The 19,596-nt window shown below is 38.3% G+C and overlaps 1 protein-coding gene across 1 annotated transcript in view; it reads right to left on the bottom strand.

Moving 5' to 3' along the window:
* The window catches only part of NEK1 (NIMA related kinase 1), a 132,558-nt gene that overhangs the window by 12,942 nt on the left and 100,020 nt on the right, over positions 1-19,596 (bottom strand). The window contains 4 exon segments of the mRNA XM_049771316.1: positions 1,622-1,830; positions 4,282-4,433; positions 15,415-15,662; positions 18,073-18,161. Of these exon segments, the coding sequence (XP_049627273.1) occupies positions 1,622-1,830; positions 4,282-4,433; positions 15,415-15,662; positions 18,073-18,161 (698 nt within the window).

Below are 19,596 nucleotides of genomic sequence, written 5' to 3'. Positions count from 1 at the left end.
GTGTCCCTCAGGGGTTTCTCCTGGCTATGCGCTCAGAAAACACTCCTGGCTTGGGGGACCATATGGGACAACAGGGATGGAAACCAGGTACATCCCAGATCAGCCGCATGCAAGGCAAAAGCCCTACTGCTGGGCTATTGCACCCATATGACTTCTATTTTTAATAAAATACATGTATTGGTGGTAATAAGGAGTAAAAGAATACAGAAAGCAGATGACCTAAGACATCATGAAACTTTAGGAAAATTACCCACATTATATGCTAAATATATTGAATGTCATATACACATTCTCAAAATACACTGAAACACTCTCATAAATAACAACATAACTGTAGCTGTAGCAATTGTATAGCAGGTAGGGCACCTGCCCTTCATGCAGCCAACACTGGGTTTGATCCCCTGCATCCCATATGGTCAGCTGAACACTGCAAAGAGGAATTTCTAACACAAAGCCAAGTGTAACCTCTAAGAATTGCCAGGTGTGGCATCAAAATAAAAAACACCAAACACCAACATATAAAAAACCAACATACTGAGGTGAGGAATTTCGCATTAGTTTCTCTTCCCAAATAAATATTATAAAGTTATTGAACTATGCAACTTAGATGTATAAATTAAGCTTAGGAGTTACGCTATGAACAAAAATTGGTCAAAGTCTTAAAAAGACTTTTTGTTTTGTTTTGGTTTTTGGGCCACACCTGGTGATGCTCAAGGGTTACTCCTGGCTGTGCACTCAGAAACTGCTCCGGGAAGGCTCAGGGACTATATGGGATGCCAGGGATCGAACCAAGGTCTGTCCTGGGTCACATGCAAGGCAAATGTCCTACCACTGTGCTATGGCTCCAGCCCCTTTAAAAGACTTTTAACCCTGCTAATTAAAAAAAAAATCTCATTGTCGAGCCCGGAGAGATAGCACAGCGGCATTTGCCTTGCAAGCAGCCGATCCAGGACCAAAGGTGGTTGGTTCAAATCCTGGTATCCCATATGATCCCCCGTGCCTGCCAGGAGCTATTTCTGAGCAGACAGCCAGGAGTCACCTCTGAGCACCTCCGTGTGTGGCCCAAAAACAAAACAAAAAAAAAAATCTCATTGTGAAATATGAAGTGCAAAATTAATCAAGTTATTATTTACTAGAAAAACGAAGTCAAGAAATGGAGGCCAAATAACTGACTAAAATACTTAAAAAAGCATTTCCCAAGATTTCCCAGAGACAGTTTAAGGGGAAAGCTCATGCTTTATATATGAAGACCTTAAGTCTGATCCCTGGCATGGCCTAGTTCACCAAAGCATGGCTGTGGGTGGCTCGGATCCTAGACTGAAATTGTTAGGCTGAAACCAGCTGAGAATCCATTCCCAAGCATGCCTCCTGGGCCCTTGAACACCATTGGGAAGATCTCTATTTAAAATTTGAAAAAGAAAGCATTTTCTTAAGGAAAAAGAAATGGAACAAATGGGTATGACTATTTCTGTGAAAAGAAAAAGCATGAAGAGAAGAGAAAAATTATCTGATTTATATTTAAAGTCAGAAATAACATATTAAGATATAGGGAAATTTTACTTGAATTATTTCTATATACTTAAAAAGAAAAGCAATAGGGTCCCCAATCCTGTTCACATACCTGAGTGCCATTCTTCATTGAGGGCACTTTCGCTGCTGGGATTGTCATCTTCATCAGCCAGATCTGCCCCATTTCTGGTCTGTTCTACATCGCTGTTCTTTAAGACCGATCCTTCTTCCTCACTGTATTCTTCCCCAGGCTGCTCTCGCAGTAACTGCTCCATAGAGGCCTGAAGCTCTTGTAAATCTGTATCCACTTCTTCAAACACACTGAAATTTGAAAAACTGAGTATTACCAAAACTTCGTGGTGGTGTTAAGAAATATTATAGCACATAGGTTCAATCGTTGGCACAGCATGTGGTCACCCAAGACCACTAGGAGTAATCCCTGGGCACCATCCTGTGTGGCCCAAAAAAACCATGACAAACTAACAAAACCCAAAAAGCAACACAAAAACCTTTACTTTATTCTAAAACATTAATTTAACATGTATGATCTCCTTTCTACTTAAAAGTTCTAGTAGTGGATAAAAAGAAATCCAAAAACCTACATAGTTTTAAATAAAGGAAATGAAGATAAATAAAAGTATAATATAGTACATGGCATATTCTATAATAAAAAAGCATGACTTGTTTAAAATAGTCCTGGTTTATTAAAGAGAAACAAGTAACTATCAATATTTTTTGTTGCTTAAATTTTGAAAGATTATTTTAAGAGCCCTGACTAAAAAGGTTTCTCATTTGCTTTCCAACATAAATAGTGAAATATTTTTCTTCCATGCATTTCTGAAAGTTCAGCAAAATCTTGGTGTAGATGTTTAATAGAATGTGAAAGATTTTCTATATAAACACTAGGCACTTGAAATTTTAGAAGTGGAAAATTTAGAAACTTAAATGTACAGGCGAACAGGATGATCTGATAAAACTACTAGTTACCACTTTATGTTTAGAATCTTATTATTAAAAATATTTTAAAATATAAAATAATTATACTTAATAGCATAATTAAGACTCACTAACCAACCATAAGAGTCATCATTGCAGAATCTTACTTCCAGATAAAAATTCTTTAAAAACATCTAGGGGCCAGAGTGGTAATATGGGCCAGAGTGGTAGTATAGTATTGAAACATGGAATGCCAGAAACAATTGTATTATGAGTAACTATGTAAACCACATTATTTAAATAAATAACATTTAAAAAAATAAATTAAGTAAAAAGTTAAAGTCTTTAAAAAAAAAAGTGGTGAGCAGGGCTGAAGTAGGGTGCTTGCTTTGCATGCAACTGACCCATGCATTCTATATGGTCCACCACATTTTGCCTGCCAGTACTGCTGGCTGTGTACCAGCACCCCCCCTCCCCCCCAAAAAAAAGGTTAGAAGTTTAAGATGCAGCAGCTCTTACTCAAGAAATATAGGGGAGGGGCCGGAGAGATAGCATGGAGGTAAGGCGTTTGCCTTTCATGCAGGAGGTCATCGGTTCGAATCCCGGCGCCCCATATGGTCCCCTGTGCCTGCCAGGAGCAATTTCTGAGCCTGGAGCCAGGAATAACCCCTGAGCACTGCCAGGTGTGACCCAAAAACCAAAAAAAAAAAAAAAAAAAGAAATATAGGGGAGGGGCCGAAGTGATAAGCACAGCTGATAGGGCGTTTGCCTTGCATGCAGCCAACCGGGGACCAACCTGGCTTTGATCTCCTGTATTCCATATGGTCCCCAGGCTTGCTAGATCAATTTCTGATGGCAGAGCTAGGAGAAACCCCTGAACGCTGCTGGGTATGGCCCAACATCCCCTCTCCCTCCAAAAAAAAAAAAAAAAAAAAAAGAAAGAAATACAGTGGAAAAAAGTTCTGTAAAATGCACAAAATTCACCAGAGATAAAAGTATTTTAATGTAAAATAAGTAATCCATATAACGCTTCAGTCTTTTGTAATGTATCTTCCAGGTAATTTTAATAAAGTATAGCTTCCTGAGCATATTATTCTAGGGTACTTTAGGTTTATTTTCTGAAGAAAAAAAAATTCACAATATATGTCTGAAGAACCAAGAAGGCTGACAGGTTCCAGAGACAGTGAAAGGGCATTTCTATGTAAGACAGTCACTGCCTCAGTTCTCAGAAATGTTGCTGAAATTTCCTTTCTGGATTCTAGACTCAAGAATCCTGAGCAAAGTGATTGTGTGTCAACAACCAAGCTATACACAGAACACACATCAGCACACATGCACAAAGGAGTCTACCTGATCACTACCATAGTTTTGAAGTAATGCATGAGGAAGATACATACAAGGCTCTCATAATTTTTCCTGAGAAACTGTTAAGTAGTAAGTACTTCAAAATTTCAGACACAATCTCTATCATTAGTAATCACTCATTTAATCTGCACTTACTAAGCAGTGACCATAGACAAGTCAGTATGATGAAAGCCTAGTGGTGAAGAGAACAAAAACAGTAATTTTTCAAATACTCTTCAATGAGACTGTTATATTAGTTAGATATAGCTTTAAATATACTCTAAGTATACTAAAAATACTATAATACTTTAACTGTACTCTAAGTATACTACAAAAAGTTGAAGGAGTTGGAATCACCTGACAATCATTTGTAAATCACCATCTTTAAAACATATAAATTTGAAAATTCTATTAGTGCTAATATCCATGAATAATATCATGAACATAAATTCATAAAATTTTTGTCCTAGTATCTATTAATGATATGCTCACATGTCTTCAGAATCAGAAGGTCCCTCTTTAATGTGCTCATCTTCAATTTCATCTATCTCAAGATTGTCTTGGCGTATATCTCCTACAATAGGAACATCCATAAGTGTTCTAAACAGTTTGGAAAGATCTGGAAGTGAACATGTCCTCAACATCTAAAAAAAAAATCAAACAATTCTTATTAGGAATAACATGATATGAAAATAGGGGAAAATTAAATAATTATATCTAATTATAATTTCTGTTTAATCACATACTTAGAGCTCTAGGAAAGAGACTTATTTTAATATTCTTCAATTTCAATTGGGTTTCAATATATAGGGAAGACTAATATCCTCTTTAAAAAGTAAGGGGTGGATCTTTAAGCCAGAGTCTGAGGTAGTATCAGAAAATGACAATTTCTCACTTGTGGCACATATTTATCCAACTTTCATGTATTTTTCAAATATTTTTGCTAAATATTTTGCTACAGTCAACCCTTTCCAGGTATTTGCTGAATTCCTATGGCCAACCTTCTCTATGTATTTGCTGAAATCTTATGGTTTTCAGCAAACTAAGTTAAAGAAAAAACAATGAGTAGTTGAGGTGTTTAAAATTTAAATGTCAGCTGATATTCCTCTATTGACAATTTTAACAATTCAGAATGCCATGAACACAGGTGATGACCCAAACCAAATAGATATTTAAATCCTCGGTATAATAATCTTAAAGGAAAATTTAATATTTGAAACATGGTTCCTAAAGCCACAATAAAAACCCTACAGCAAATGGGTGAATGCAAAGAAAATATAACATTTAGCATATTAATAAAAATTTGTGTGCTTGGCTAATTTTTATTGCTACAACCTATTTTTGAGGAAAAAATGACAGGTTCCCATTATTTGAAAATAATTTACATGTTATAGCACTCAAGAGAAAAAGAGTGGTTATGAACCACAGGATGTTAGTAGTTCATAACCACTGCTGTTAAAACACTTGGTAATAATATTGAAAGTATTTTCTTTGCTGAGTCTCCCACTGTTGGCAGATTTTATGCTTGATGTCTAGTATTTAATGATTTCCATCGGGTATATTATAAACCAACAGCATGCAAAATATATACCCTGTAACACTTTCCCCAAATACATGCAAACCAACAAAAATAAATGACACATATGCCTAATATATATAAAATCAAGGGGACTAAGCAGCATTGGTGGTATAGTGGCGAGCATAGCTAACTTCCAATGGGACTACATGAAAAAAATGCAATAATTTGTAGGTGAGATCAATTTCAATCATAGTGACATAATTCCAATTCTAGTCTATTCATTTTACTAAAAAATAGGCCTATGACTGAATATACAATAATACAGTTAAAAATTAATTCCAGATGATATGTGGGGTTTTGGGGAGCCACACCCAAATGCTCCATGGGTAATTCCTGGCTCTGCACTCATGAATCACTCCTGGAAGTACTCAGGGTACCATATCGGATGTTGGGATTGAACCATGATGGGCTGCACGCAAGGCAAATCCACCATATTATTGCTCTAGCCCCTAATTACAAATGGTATGTAATCTGACAGCCATCTTGATCGGTTCTGCACAATCATTAAACCTACAGCCAAATTCAAAAGTCTATTCTCACAGTCTTTGTGGACTGGCAATATTTTTGTTTGTTTGTTTTTTTGTTTACACCCGGTAGCGCTCAGGGGTTATACTGGCTCTATGCTCAGAAATTGCTCCTGGCAGATTCGGGGAACCATGTGGGATGCCAAGATTTGAACCACCATCCTTCTGCGTCTAAGGCCTTACCGTTGTGCTATCTCTCCAGCCCCAACTGGCAATATTTTAAATGGAATATTAACTTTCAGTGTGAAAATTTTAGAAAAATTCTTTTAGTTCTACGTTTCTCTACAATTAAAATTTTTCATGTTATTTAAATAATATTCTACAGTTTTAATATTCACAGAGAAAGTTTTCTGAAAATAGCTGTCTTTGGATAACTGTTGCTAAAAGATTTATTTTATTTGCAGTCAGATTACTTTCAATATATTTTCTGAGGGTGGGGCCAAGTTCTTGGGAGGTCTGAGAATTCTGTGAAACCAAGATATATATAGAAGTAAATTATATAACAACAGTTTACAAAGAATGGGCAAGAAAATAGAAACAGATATGTGATATGTGATATGTGATATGATTCTTACATGTGAAATAATATATATCACAAAAAGAATAAGCAAAAGATGTATCTTGAAAACTGAGAGTACCATTAAAATTTATTTTACAAATTTTTTTTATTTTATGGGGGGGAAAGAAAAAGAGAAAAAAATTTTTTTATTTTACTTATAAGCAAATGATAAAAACAATATGCTGAAAAAGACTTAAAAAAAAAAAGAACAAATGATCCGAATCTGAGCCCAAGACCACAGGTGTGATTTTTTTTGGGGGGCGGCCATACCCAGTGACACTCAGAGGTTACTCCTATCTATGCACTCAGAAATCGCTTCTGGCTTGGGGTACCATATGGGATGCCGGGGGATCAAACCACAGTCAGTCCAAGGCTAGCGCGCGCAAGGCAGAGACGCCTTACGACTTGTTCCACCGCTTCAGCCCCAACAGAGGAGTGATTTCTGAGCACAAAGTCAGGAGGAATCCCTGAATGCTGCTGGGTGTAGTCCACTTATTCCCCCAAATAAGATGGTTATAAATTATCACTCTAGGAAATATAGTAAGTTTGTTCAGAAGTAAAAAAATACACAAAAATAATTAAAAATTAAAATTAAAATTTAAATGTCAGCTGATATTCCTGATATTTATACAAAAATAAGGTTCCATGAGCACCACCAGGAATATATTTCTGAGTGCAGCACCAGGAACAAAGGAATAACTACTGAGCACCACACCTCCCCTACCTAAAATAAAGGTTGGAATGACTACACTGACATCAACTCAATTAAAATAAAGTAATATGACCACAGATAAAATTATTTTTATCATCATATAAAAAGAAACATCAAGGCAATTCATTTGCATCCAATTAACTGGAAATTTAAATACTTATTTCTCGGTAATCGATAAAAACAAATAGACTAAGAAAAATCTGAATGTGAACAAAGAGAGACATTTTTTTTTAAATTTTAGACATTTCTTAATAATAAACATCCCAATTCAGCCCAGGAAACATAAATTACTGATTTTTTCAGTGATGGAAAAGCTTCAAAATACATGGAACAAAAACTAACAATTGCAGAAAAATTAGTTCTAAATTTTCATCTTTTTTCAGCAAATGAGAAAAAGTGCACAAAGAGCAGTAGAAATAAGAAGGCTTAAATAACACGATTAATCAATTTCATTTAATTTCTGACATTTACAGAGCACTTCACCCGATGCAAGAATAATACATATTTAAGAAGATCTGTTGGCAGGAATAACTGCCGGCAAAGGAAACTAAGCATGACTAATAAATTCAGAAGAAAATAGGAAAGTATGACAAAACATACTTTTTTAAAGGTGTGATCAAAGAAGTCAATAAATAAAATGATTAAAAAGTCGGATGAAAAACAAGTGTTAAGATAAAGTTAGGGGCTGGAGCAATAATAGCACAGTGCATTTGCCCTGCATGTGGCTGACCCAGGTCAGACCTGGGTTCGATCCCCAGCATCCCATATGGTTCCAAGAGCCTGCCTGTAGCTATTTCTGAGCAAAAAGGCAGGAGTAACCCCTGAGTGCACTGGGTGTGGCCCCCAAACAAACAACAAAAGATAAAGAGTCAAGAAAAAGTGAAGAAAAAAGTGACATTTAATACCAATAATTGTTTTCTTTTTTGGTTTTTGGGTCACACCTGGCAGCGCTCAGGGGCTACTCTTGGCTCTATGCTCAGAAATCGCCCAGGCAGGCTCGGAGGGACCATATGGGATGCCAGGATTCAAACCAGCGTCTTTCTGCATGTAAGGCAAACACCCTACCACTGTGCTATCTTTCTGGCTCCTAATTGCTGTTTTTCATTCTGCAGTGTGCATGCACTATTGTGAGCATTGGCAGTGTTCAGGGCTTTCTCCTGGCGGTGCTCGGGGATTACATGCAGTGCCAGGGCTCAAACAGGGGCTGGCTGTAAAAAAATCAAGTGCCTTAACCCTTGTACTGTCTCATTGTCCTTAATTGCAAACTCTGACAAAAGTAGTGACCTGGGTTAAAAGGCACCTTGGGATATTGAAGAAGTTAAATGGAAGTGGAGACTGCAAAGATCTAAGAGGTTTGGTTCTAAAACCAAGAGTGCAACAGGCTAATAGCTAGAAAAGGGTTCGTGCTCAAGGGATGGGACATGACAGAACGAACAGAAGAGGTTGAGGAAAGAATCCACTCTTGAGGAGGAGCTGAGGAGACAGGGCTTGTGTGATGAAAGTAGAAGAGTGAATTCCTTGAGAGAGGCTAGGAGTCCACGGACAAGAAGGATTGGAAAATGGAATTCTGAAATCGGAAAAAAGGGATACAAGTAATGTAACTTGAAAATAAAAATATCTTTAACAAAAATATTTTTAGTGAAACAATTACATATTTAGAAATAACTTTATCTGTATGATTCAAGGCCACTATCAGGAACCCTGTTACTACTTTGGTCAGGTGATAAATTAATTCCCTTGATCTCAGATATGCACTTGATCAGCAGACATGTTTTCTTTTCTTTTTTCTCTGCCTTATAAATGCCTGCAAGGTTGATTTGATTTCTTAGTGTTTCATTTTGCCCTTCTCCCTTACTATTCTCTACCTGTAATCTGTGTTGTCATGCTTCTTCTAGAAGAAAAATAATCTTTTAGAACAACTACAAAGGCTAAATTTAGGCCACACAAAGAACAGTTAAATGAATATACAAAGGATATTAACTTCATATAGATATTGATAACGTATTAAAGGGGCTTTAGGTTAACAGTGCAAAAACAATAAAAATAAATCGAAAAGTAAAGAAAGAAAAAGAAACTGTCATAGAGGAAATATACAGGGTGGGAGAAAAGAGGGGAGGAGGGCTTGGGGAAGAAGTGGACACTGGTGGGGAGTGGGTCAAACTCTAGAAGCATGAAACCTAATCACAACTGTAATTTCATGGTGACTAAATGAAAAAATTTAAATTATTTAAAAAATTATTTTAGGGGCTGGAGAGATAGCATGGAGGTAAGGCATTTGCCTTGCCTGCAGAAGGTTGGTGGTTCAAATCCTGGAACCCCAAATGGTCCCTCAAGCCTGCCAGGAGCAATTCCTGAGTGTAGAGCCATGAGTAACTCCTGAGCGCTGCTGGGTGTGACAGAAAAAACAAAACAAAACAAACAAAAAGAATACAGAAGACTTTGGGGCCGGGCGGTGGCGCTAGAGGTAAGGTGCCTGCCTTGCCTGTGCTAACCTAGGACGGACCGCAGTTCGATCCCCCAGCGTCCCATATGGTCCCCCAAGAAGCCAGGAGCAACTTCTGAGCGCAGAGCCAGGAGTAACCCCTGAGCCTCACAGGGTGTGGCCCAAAAACCAAAAAAAAAAATAAATAAATAAAAAATTATTTTAATTGAGCCCTGGATTAAAGATATCTAAAAAGCAAAGTGCATGGGAGTACTCTTGACAAAGGAGCCTGAAGTCCTATATCCTAAAATGATATGGAGATTCCTCAAAAAACTGGAAATTGAACTCCCATATGACCCAGATATAACACTCCTAGGGATATATCCTAGGGACATAAAAATGCAATACAAAAATCCCTTCCTCACACCTATATTCATCGCAGCACTAATTATAATAGCCAGACTCTGGAAACAACCAAGATGTCCTTCAACAGATGAATGGCTAAAGAAACTATGGTATATAGACACAATGGAATAGTATGCAGTCGTCAGGCGAGATGAAGTCATAAAATTTTCCTATACATGGATGAACATGGAAACTATTATGCCGAGTGAAATAAGTCAGAGGGAGAGAGAGACACACACAGAATAGTCTCACTTATCTATGGATTTTAAGAAAAATAAAAGACATTATTGTATTAATGCCCAGAGATGAGGGATGGAAAGACTGGCTCATGATATGAAGCTCACCACAAAGAGGGGTGAGTGCACTTAGAGAAATAATTACACTAACAACTACCATGACAATGTTAATGAGTGAGAGAATAGAATGCCTGTCTTGAATATAGGCAGGGAGCATTGGTGCAGGGAGATGGGGTGCATTGGTGGTGGGAATGTTGCACTGGTTAAGGGGGGTGTTCTTTTGGTGACTGAAACCCAATTACAATCATGTTTGTAATCAAGATGTTTAAATAAAATGAAATAAAAAATAAAACTATAAGGTACTGTTAAAAGATTGAAAACGCACTCACCCAATACCCATCAGATAAAGGGCTAATATCGAAAATATACAAAGCACTGACAGAATTTAACAAGGAAAAATACCTAACCCCATAACAAATGGGGAGAAAAAATGAACAGACACTTCCTCAAAGAAGAAATACAAATTGTTAAAAGATACATGAAAAAAGGTTCCACATCATCAGGGAGATGCAAATCAAAACAACAATGAGGTATCACCTCATGCCACAGAGACTGCCACATATCACAAAGAACAAAAACAATCAGTGCTGGCAGGAATGTGGAGAGAAAGGAACTCTGATTCACTGCTGGTAGGAATGCCATCTAGTCCAGCCTTTATGGAAAACAATATGGAGATTCCTCAGGGAACTGGAAATGAGCTCCCATATGATCCATATATACCACTCCTAGGGATGTACCCTATGAACACAAAAATACAATTAAAAAATCCCTTCCTCGGGCCGGGCGGTGGCGCTGGAGGTAAGGTGTCTGCCTTGCCTGAGCTAGCCTAGGACGGACCGCGGTTCAATCCCCCGGTGTCCCATATGGTCCCCCAAGAAGCCAGGAGCAACTTCTGAGCGCATAGCCAGGAGTAACCCCTGAGCATCACAGGGTGTGGCCCAAAAACCAAAAAAAAAAAAAATCCCTTCCTCACACCTATATTCATTGCAGCATTATTTATAATAACCAGACTGGAAACAACCAAGATGTCCTTCAACAGATGAATGGCTAAAGAAACTATGTTACATAGACACAATGAAATACTATGTAGCCATCAGGACAGATGAAGTCATGAAATTTTCCTATCCATGAATGATCATGGAATCTATTATGCTGAGTGAAATAAGTCAGAGGGAGAGAGATACATACAGAATAGTCTCACTTATCTATGTTTTTTTTTGTTTTTGTTTTTGCTTTTTGGGCCACACTGTGGTCCGTCCTAGGTTAGCGAGTACAAGGCAGATGCCCTACCACTTGTGCCACTGCTCTGGCCCCTCATATTTGGGTTTTAAGAAAAATAAAAGACATTTGGGGCTGGAATAGTGGCACAGTGGTAGGGCGTTTACCTTACATGCTCTAACCTAGGACAGACTGTGGTTCGATCCCCCAGTGTCCCATATGGTTCCCCAAGTCAGAATGCTTTCTGAGCACTCAGGAGTAACTCCTGAGTGTTACTGAGTGTGGCCCAAAAAGCAAAAAAGAAGAAGAAAAAGAAAAGACATTATTGTAATAATGCCCAGAGACAATACAGATGAGGGCTGGAAGGACCAGCTTACAATATGAAGCTCACTACAAAGAATAGTCAGTGAAGTTACAGAAATAACTACACTGACAACTGTGGTGACAAATGTTAATGAGTGAGAGAAGTAGAATGCCTGTCTCATATATAGGTGGAGAGGAGAAGAGAGGAGGGAGATTGGGGACACTGGTGATGGGAATGTTGCACTGGTGAAGAGAGGGGGCATTCTTTTTATGACTGAAACCCAACTACAATCATGTTTGTAATTAAGGTGCTTAAATAAAGATGTTAAAAAAAAAAAACAAAGAAAAACTCACCCCCCAAATTGGAAGAATAGCCCATGCCCATTGACTAGAAACTAACGGTCAAAATGTCTCTATCATTTAAAGAGCACATCCAATGCACCTCCTATCAAAATCTCCAAGGAAATCAAACACACAAATTTGTATGGAAATACCAAAGACCATGAAAAACCACGGCAATACTGAAAGAAAAGGAAAGAATGAAGACATCATGTTCCCTTGATTTTAAATTATACCATAAATAAGTAATCATTAAAAATATTTTGGTAGTTAACAAAATCAGACATTCAGACCAAAGGAGGAGAGCCAGAATAAATGGATGCATAGTAAATGACACCGGAATTTATGACAAAGCCATCAAGATTATGCAGTGGAAAGGAAAGCCTCTTTAACAAATAGTATTGAGAAAACTGGGAAGTCACTTGCAAAGAAATTCAATTGCAATTTAACACCATACCACAAAAATTAACTCAAAATGGACCAAGAAGTCAACTTAAGGGACTGGAGAGACAGTACACAGGGCAGGGCACTTGCCTTGCATGCAGCTGACTAGATTTCAATCCTGCATCCCATATGGCCTCCTGAGCACCCCAGGACTACTAATTCCTAAGCACAAAGCCAGAAGTAACTCTTGAGCATTACCAGGCATGGCCCAAAAGGGAAAAAAACAGGTAATTTAAGATCCTAAATTAGGGGCCGGAGAGATATGGAGGTAAGGCGATTGCCTTTCATGCAGGAGGTCATCGGTTCGAATCTTGGCGTCCCATATGGTCCCCCATGCCTGCAAGGAGCAATTTCTGAGCCTGGAGCCAGGAGTAACCCCTGAGCACTGCCGGGTGTGACCCAAAAACCACACACACACACACACACACACACACACACAAAAAGATCCTAAATTAAAGGGGCCGGAGAGATAACGTAGAGGTAAGGCATTTTGCCTTGCACGCAGAAGGTCGGTAGTTAGAATTCCGGCATCCCATATGGTCTGTGCTTGCCAGAGCAATTTCTGAGCATAGAGCCAGGAGTAACCCCTGAGCACTGCCAGTTGTAAACCAAAAAAAAAAAAAATCCTAAACTAAAATATATGTAGAAAAGAATATAGATAACATTACTGAACTTTGATTTAACTTTGATTTTTGTATTTGGAGACACAATTCCAACAGAAAGGAAAACAAAAGCAAAAAAAATAGTCTGGCTACTACTGCAAACCACATTACTCAATAAAAGTGAAAAGGAAAGGAAAACAAAATAAAAAAAATGGAAATATAAATAAAATTTTACACTGAAAGAAACTACCACAGAATTAGAAAGATACCTACTAGTTGAGAGAAGACAAACTGTACATCATATGACGTAGCAGAGGTCGATAATATAAATATTATATATTAAAATAAATCATATTACTTGAGAATAAAAACATCTAGTCACAAAAGAGATAAAATACCTCAATGACATTCTAAAAAAACATGCAGAACTCTCCCAAGCACATGAATAAATAGGCAAGATCATTTGATACCACAGTGGTGGCTCCTGAGCACTATTGGATGTGTCACTCAAACCAAACCAAAATAAAACAAAATTACAACAAAAAACTCAGACAACAAAAAATAACAAATAAAACCCTGTGAGTTATCACCTCCCACAAATGGACCCTAACAAAAAGGCATTGAAATAATGGCAACAATATAGAGAAAAAATGAATTCTTAAATTGCCCCTGGCTTGGGGGGACCATATGGGACACCGGGGGATCGAACCGCAGTCCTTCCTTGGCTAGCCCTTGCAAGGCAGACACCTTACCTCTAGCGCCACCTCTCTGGCCCCCCAAAAAAGAAATTCTTAAACACCAGTTGGGAGTCCCAATACAAAAAGTCGTAAGAATATTAAAAAAAAAAAAAAGCCCTTCAAAATGGAAATACCATAGCATTCAGCAAGACCTTTCCTAAAGTTGGAGCCAGATCACAGCGGGTAGGGTATTTGCTTTGCATGCGTGGCTGACCCAGGTTTGATTTCTGGCATCTCATAGGGTCCCCCAAGCCTGCCCAGAGTAATTTCTGAAAAGAGTCAGGATGCTACCCATGAATGCTACCAGGCAAAACCCAAAAACAATCAAACAAGAAAGACCTCTCCTAAAAGATATTTTTAAAAACACAAATTTGAAAGACTAGGTGTTCCTATGTTCATAGCAGCATTATTCATCATATTTTTTTATTTACTTTTTTTTTTTTTTTTTTTTTTTTGGTTTTTGGGTCACACCCGGCAGTGCTCAGGGGTTACTCTTGATTCTACGCTCAGAAATCGCTCCTGGCAGGCTCAGGGGACCATATGGGATGCCAGGATTCGAACCACTGACCTGCATGAGAGGCAAATCGCTCCTGGCAGGCTCAGGGGACCATATGGGATGCCAGGATTCGAACCACTGACCTGCATGAGAGGCAAACGCCTTACCTCCGTGCTATATATCCGGCCCCTGTATTTACATTTTAATTTATGATGATGATGACACCAGGAATAAAAACCCAGGACTTTACCTACCTATTGCATTAACTTCACCAGAGAGACACATTACCAGTCCCTAAATTCTTTGAAACAAAAACAATAGCTGCTTAGTTTAAAAAACATCAATAAACGGGCCGGGAGAGATAGCACAGCGGCGTTTGCCTTGCAAGCAGCCGATCCAGGACCAAAGGTGGTTGGTTCGAATCCCGGTGTCCCATATGTCCCCCGTGCCTGCCAGGAGCGATTTCTGAGCATAGAGCCAGGAGTAACCCCTGAGTACCGCTGGGTGTGACCCAAAAACCAAAAAAAAAAAAAAAAAAAAAAAAAATCAATAATAATAATAACAAGCTGGAAAAATTTTGGCCAGAAAGTGCATATTAACGTTTTTAATCATTATACAAAAAATTAGGCAATATGGCATTTCTGAGTATTTAAGCTTAATCTCTTAGCAAAAAAAAAAAATTGGATTGGATAGTGAGAAAGGTAGAGAGAGAAAAAGAGAGCACAAAGAATCTTTTCCTTCAACCAAAGTAAATCCTATAAAAAAGAAAATGATGAAACCATTTTTTGTAATAATTTTTGTAATATACTCTGGAAGAGCAATTTATTTTCAGTATCTCAGACTAAAAGGTGGAGGGCTTTTGTTATTTTTATTGATGTGGAATGTGTATATGTCTTGAGTTTTCAAGGGATTAACAGTCATTATTATGATTTATCAAAAAAAATCAGTAAAAAATTTTTATCAATGGATAAGATGAAGAAAATACTTGCCTTTGGATTGTTTGCATCAAACAGACCAGTTGAAAGTCCAATCAGCAATGAATTCTTACTTTTCATTTTTGGTGGTGAATCAGATCGAGATCGAAGTAGATAGGATTCTTCCGGAGAACAGAGAATTGATTGAATTTGAGAGGGTAAGTTCAAATGTTCAGAATGAATCACCTTCTGGAAAAATGGCTCTGGTTTCACAGATTTATCTACATCACAATGAGAGTGCTGAGAATCATCTATTCGAGATTCTGTGGTGTAGAGGAAAGAGTATGTGAAAAATCTACACACAGTATTTACATCAAGTTCTAAGTGACAGTCAACATTCACAATATTTAATTAATATAATTCTAGCAAAAAAACAAGGCTAACAGGAAAATTATCAATATACATGTTACCTTAAAAATAATCTTGACAAAATATCTTATTTTCAGAAAGATTTAATTTGTAATATATTTAAATTATGATCTAAGTTATAAAATATAAGCATAATTACACAAAAATGAAGATATTTTGTTTAGAAAAATGTATTATTTAGTTCTACTTTATCTTTTTTTTTCTATGTTAGATGGAAATAATTAGTTTTTGATAGCACAGGGGGTAAGGTATTTCTTGCATACAGCCAAAACCAGTTTGAATTACCAGCACCACAAATGGTTGGTCCTCTGAATACTGCCAGAGGTCACTCCTGAGCACAGAAAAAGGAGTTAAAGTACCACTGTGAGTGGCCCAAACTACCAAACTATCCTGCCCCCCCCATTACAGCCTTTATATTTTAATAATATTAAAAATAAGATAACAACCATACAGGGGTCCTCAAACGTTTTAAACAGGGGGCCAGTTCACTGTCCCTCAGACCATTGGAGGGTCTGACTATAGTAAAAACAAAACTTATGAATGAATTCTTATGCACACTGCATATATCTTATTTTGCAATGAAGAAACAAAACAGATACAATACAGTATGTGGCCCACGGGCCATAGTTTGAGGACCACTGGAACAAATAGGGTACTTGCCTATTTGTCGACCCAACTTTGATCCCTGGCACTGATAGGTGCCCAAAGCCCTCCAGGAGTTATCCTGGAGCATAGAGCCAGGAGCAAGTCCTGGGCACTGCAGGGTTTGGCCCCCATAGAAACCCCAAACAGTTGTATGATTACAGTCATGTAAAGAACACCGCCCTTCACCAGTGCAACATTCCAACCACCAATTTCCCAGATCTCCCTCCTCCCCACCCCCCCACACCTGTACTCGAGATAGGCTTTCTTTTTTTTTTACTTTTTTTTAAAATTATCTTTATTTAAACAACATGATTACAAATATAATTGTACTTGTATGATTACAGTCAATGTAAAGAACACCCCCTTTCACCAGTGCAGGATTCCCACCACCAATTTCCCAGATCTACCTACTCCCCACCCCACCCACATCTGTACTCGAGACAGGCTTTCTTTTTCCCTCATTCATTCACATTGTTATGATAGTTTTCAGTGTAGTTATTTGTCTAACTGCACTTATCATTCTATGTGGTGAGCTTCATGTCATTAGCTGCACCTACATGGGAGGATGGGGGGAAGTAAGGGTTGGGACTGAGGCAGTAAAATATTAGAAATGAGCTTTGTAGGGCAGTATCAAGGTCCCAATACAAGATGGATATTATGGATATATAGAATATATACACACAATAATATCGAGATAGGCTTTCTACTTCCCTCATTCATTCACACTGTTATGATAGTTTTCAGTGTAGTCATCTCTCCAACTGCACTGTAATCATACAACTATAATCATGTTTGTAATCACGGTATTTAAATAAAGATAATTATAAAAAAAAAAAAAGAAAAGAAACCCCAAACAGGGCCGGAGAGACAGCATGAGGTAAGGCATTTGTCTTTCATGCAGAAGGTCATCGGTTCGAATCCTGGCACCATATGGTCCCCGGAGCCTGCCAGGAGTAACCCCTGAGTGCTGTTGGGTGTGACCCCCCCCCAAAAAAAAGAAACCCCAAAACAGCATTGTCCTTAGTATACTTAGTTTTGGCAAACAATTTTGTTTTGAACAATTGATAAATGACCAAATGAAAAAAAATTTTTGTGGGGGGGGGGAAGGGTTTGGGGCCAAACCTGGCAGCACTTGGGTTAGTCCTGGCTTTGCGCTCAGAAATGGCTCCTGGCGGGGCCAGAGCAGGTGGCGCAGTAGTAAGGCGTGGTGTTTGCCACGTATCTGATCTAGGATGAACCAAGGTTCGATGCCCTGCATCCCGTATGGTCTTCAAGCCAGGATCGATTTCTGAGCGTATAGCCAGGAGTAACCCCTGAGTGTCACTGGGTGTGGCCCGGGGGGGAAAAAAAAAAGAAAGAAATGGTTCCTGGCAGGCTCAGGGGACCATATAGGATTTCAAGGGTCTAACCAGGGTCTGTCCTGGGTCGGCTGCGTGCAAAGCAAATGACCTGCCGCTGTGCTATCATTCTGGCCCCAAATGACAAAAAGAAATTTGTGCATGTTGTCAAGCTGGGACCATTAATGCAGAGTCCTGTGATTTATGGCTATTATGTTTTTTGAATGGTTAAAGAAATAAGGAATGCTACTTATATTTTGTCCAAATACAGTAAGTTAGTGTTACTTATTTCCCAGAAATTAGAATAATGCAGTATGCTCACCTATATGAACTTCACTAAGCTGGTCCACATTTTTCAGAACTTCACCTTCAGAAACTTTATTTTGTTGAACTGTGGTCCTATTTTCCAATCTGCCAGAGATGTATTTATCAGCCAGTCAATATAGCTTGCCAGCAATAAAAGCAGTCTCAAAAAACAGCAAAAATGAAACACAAGCTAACTATATTATATTTGGACCTTCTTCCAAATACTTTTCTCATTTGTATACACTCTCACAAGTACACCGTATCTTTTCACCCTGTTCACATCACAATAACACCCATTAGCAACCACTGTCACCATTTCTTATAAGAGCTGTTCAGAGTGCAGCCTCTACACACATGGAAAACTTATCAGAAAAACAAGTTCTCATGTTCTACCTTGGACCCATGAATCCAACACTTTAGCGGATAAGCCCTACCAGCATACTAAAATAATTCTAAAAATAATTCTAATGCTTGGTAATGTTCATTGAACTATTGTTTTAAGCAATCAAATTTTTCCTTTATAGTGGAGAATAGGAGACAATTATATATTATGAAGTAATATACAATTGTTTAGATAATAAAAGATCTGATACAGAATAAAGGTCAAGAATTGTGAGGTAGGCACAGAACACCAATTTATATTAAAAGTGTTTGGAGGGGGGCTGGACAGATAGCACAGCGATAGGGCGTTTGCCTTGCATGTAACTGATCCAGGTTAAATGGTGGTTGAAATCCCAGAGTCCCATGTGGTCTCCCCCAAACCAGGAGCAATTTCTGAGGGCATAGCCAGGAGTAACCCCTGAGCATCACTGGGTGTGGCCCCTCCCAAAAAACAAAAAAAAAAGTGTTTAGGGGCCAGAGAGATAGCACAGCAGTAGGGCATTTACCTTGCATATGGCCGACCTGGGAGGGACTCAGTTCAATTCCCAGCATCCCATATGGTACCCCACCATGGCGGGGCAATTTCTGACTGCAGAGCCAGGAGTAACCCCTGAATGCTGCTAGGTGTGGCTCAAAAACAATCAATCAGTAAAGTTTAAAAAAAAGTGGTTTTGAAAAATTAATGGGGAGGGGCCAAAAAGAGTACAGTGGACACAGCATTTGCCTCACATGCAGCCAACCCAGGTTAGATCCCTCGAACCCCCAAATTATTTCCCCACACCCTTTCAGGAATGGTCCCTGAATGCAGAGCCAAGAGTAAGCCTTGAGCACCCACCACTGGGTTATGGTCCCCTCCAAATCAAAACGAATAGCACAGTAAAAGAAATAGAACTGTCTGCACAAAAATTTATTAAATAAATGAATTAAAATTGTGGGCAAAAGATAAAAAATAATTTAGAATGCTATTTCAGGACAGGTGGGAATACAAGTTATACATTATAAACTTTAAAACAAAAGTATAAAGACTGAAAGCATATGTTCCAAAAGGTCTCAGTAATATATCTTGGAGTTTTGGTTTCTGGACAATTTTGTTTGTGAGACACTCAGTGTGGGAACTCTCCTGACAGCACTCCTGGGATTCGGTGGAGTCAGGGATGTA

The sequence above is a fragment of the Suncus etruscus genome, chromosome 4 (genome assembly GCF_024139225.1).
Source record: "Suncus etruscus isolate mSunEtr1 chromosome 4, mSunEtr1.pri.cur, whole genome shotgun sequence".
NCBI classification, from domain to species: Eukaryota; Metazoa; Chordata; class Mammalia; order Eulipotyphla; family Soricidae; genus Suncus; species Suncus etruscus.
The sequence above is the reverse complement of the archived record's forward strand: the minus strand, read 5'-3'. Positions and strand labels throughout refer to the sequence as shown.